At 38.5% G+C, this 2,067-nt stretch overlaps 1 protein-coding gene across 1 annotated transcript; it reads right to left on the reverse strand.

The window, feature by feature from the left end:
* Window positions 1-801: 801 nt before the first annotated feature.
* LOC123048511 (two-component response regulator ORR42-like) lies at window positions 802-1,368 on the reverse strand. Its single transcript, XM_044471598.1, has 2 exons — window positions 1,153-1,368; window positions 802-1,054 (listed from the first exon to the last, which is right to left on the reverse strand). The coding sequence occupies exons 1-2, from the start codon at window positions 1,366-1,368 to the stop codon at window positions 866-868; spliced, it is 405 nt and encodes a 134-aa protein (XP_044327533.1). The 3' UTR covers window positions 802-865.
* Between the last annotated feature and the right edge of the window lie 699 nt (window positions 1,369-2,067).

Genomic DNA, 2,067 nt, shown 5'->3' on the forward strand with positions numbered 1-2,067 from the left:
AGATCCTTAAACTAAATTTAGTTCTCCATTTCCGAAGCAAGCTTCGCTCCCATTCTGATCAATTCGTTTATGCAGCTCGCCCGTGCCCTCTTTCTTCTGCGTGGACCCGATTGGATGTATGGTGTGTCGGTGCCAATCACTGGAAGTAGGATACAACGCTCCTCTATACTTCCTTAAAAAACCTCATAGTAGATTGTAAGATTTGAGGTGTATAACTCATCGATACCAGGGAGGCTGAATGAAGGGGCTAGAGCCAAATGCCAACGTTTGTGCTTGTTGATGTTACAAGAGGAGAAAGGTCGGGAAATAAATGTGCTAATGCCATAAATGCTAAGATTTCGAATAAGGGGTCTTCGAACCTTGCTGCAATCCATAGCTGCACTAGTAGTGAAACCTTTCTCAAGCAGATGGATGGGTGCATGGAAAGTTAATTTAACTTACATGGACATGGCAGAGTTATGGGGGTGTATACCAATAGTTTTATATAAAGGATCAGTGATGGATTAATAATAGTGGACATTAATTGGATACACCACACTGACCATTAACTAGTAATCCAGACCATATAACAGTTACAAAATATTGATAGCCGATAATTTTCCTCTCAAAAGGGTACACGACTCACAACATGAATCTTGAGTTAGTGAGAAGCCTTGGCCAAAAACAGAAAGACTTGTAGATAATATTGATCCAATATATCATAAGTACCTTATTATTAGGGACAATGATGTCTTTCCATTAACATGAACTTCTCAAATCAAATGATACAATTGAACAAGCAACACAATAATGTAGATTGAAGCAAACATAGATCAAAAAGTTATACATTATTATTTCCTCCATCACTTAAGCAAGATGAATTTTGCTAGACCATGTCATTCGTCTTCTTGTTGATGACATCCTGAATGATAGGACCGAGGGCCTCCATCCTTATTGGTTTGGGCACAAATAAATCAGCACCAGCACTGATGAACGCCTCCATGGCATGATTATCGGCAGAAACCCCAACAATCTTCACATCAGTTTCCCCCATAGCACGGATCTTCACAATTGCCTGTCGAGCAATATAAAAATTATATTGATTTTTTGTAAATAAATGGATTATATTTATATAAGTACATGCCAAATACTTGATGATATAGAATTAATTACCTCTGGACCAGTCATGACGGGCATATCCTTATCGAACAAAACAATGTCAAACTTTTTCCCCTCAAGGAACAAATCAACAGCTTCCTTCCCATTCATGGCTAGAGTAACCTCACAGTGAAGTCTGAGCAGAAACGTTGAGAGGACCAACCTACAAACTCCAATGTCCTCTACAAGTAGTGCCTTGATAGAGGTGGATCCTTTGGCCTTGAGCTCCATGATCACCTAAACAAATTACAAACACATGAATATATTTTATTCTTGATCCATGCATGCCAAATTAGTACTTCAAGCATATTGTTTTTCTTGACAAGAATCAACTAACAAAATCTTAATATATTACTAAACTAATAGTTTAACTAATCAAGGACATCACATAACACAATGAAACAAAATTGTGTATTTCAAATGAAAACAATGATAGAGAACGATCGATTGTGCTATGCATGTAAAGTTTCCCATGATCATTCCTTTTTATACGATATGTAGGACTGAAAGAATCAATGCGCCTAGATAACATCAACGTGGAAAATAAACAATGAACATGCCAACAATTATACATAAATGCATATAGATGGGTGGTAGCAACAACAACAACAAAGGTATTGATTAACAGATCAAACTAAAATGCATACTTCCACCCTATACTGGTATAGATCCACCTCTAACATTCTCCGGTATGTAAAGCGTGGACACTAAAAGCAGCCTGATGATAAGACAAGGCAGGAAAACAAATAATGGAACATGTACCTAAAGGTTAGAGCCAGATGGTGCTGGAGGAGATTGGGGATCTTCCTGCTCTTCCCACTAGATAGTCTGGTGGTTCGGTGCTGGTATGCCTGGTATGACGAGGTATTTATAGCTGGGAAAAGGCAAGTGTGGACAATGGACAACCTATCTCCACCGCCTTCACGCATG

Source organism: Triticum aestivum, chromosome 2D, assembly GCF_018294505.1.
Source record: "Triticum aestivum cultivar Chinese Spring chromosome 2D, IWGSC CS RefSeq v2.1, whole genome shotgun sequence".
NCBI classification, from domain to species: Eukaryota; Viridiplantae; Streptophyta; class Magnoliopsida; order Poales; family Poaceae; genus Triticum; species Triticum aestivum.

What these genes read in the sequence shown, in the direction of transcription:
- LOC123048511 (XM_044471598.1), bottom strand. Translation starts at nt 1,368, where the DNA reads ATGGAGCTCAAGGCCAAAGGATCCACCTCTATCAAGGCACTACTTGTA. An exon ending in CCGTCATGACTGGTCCAGAG is followed by an intron (nt 1,055 to 1,152) that starts GTAATTAATTCT and finishes ATTGCTCGACAG; the next exon opens with GCAATTGTGAAGATCCGTGC.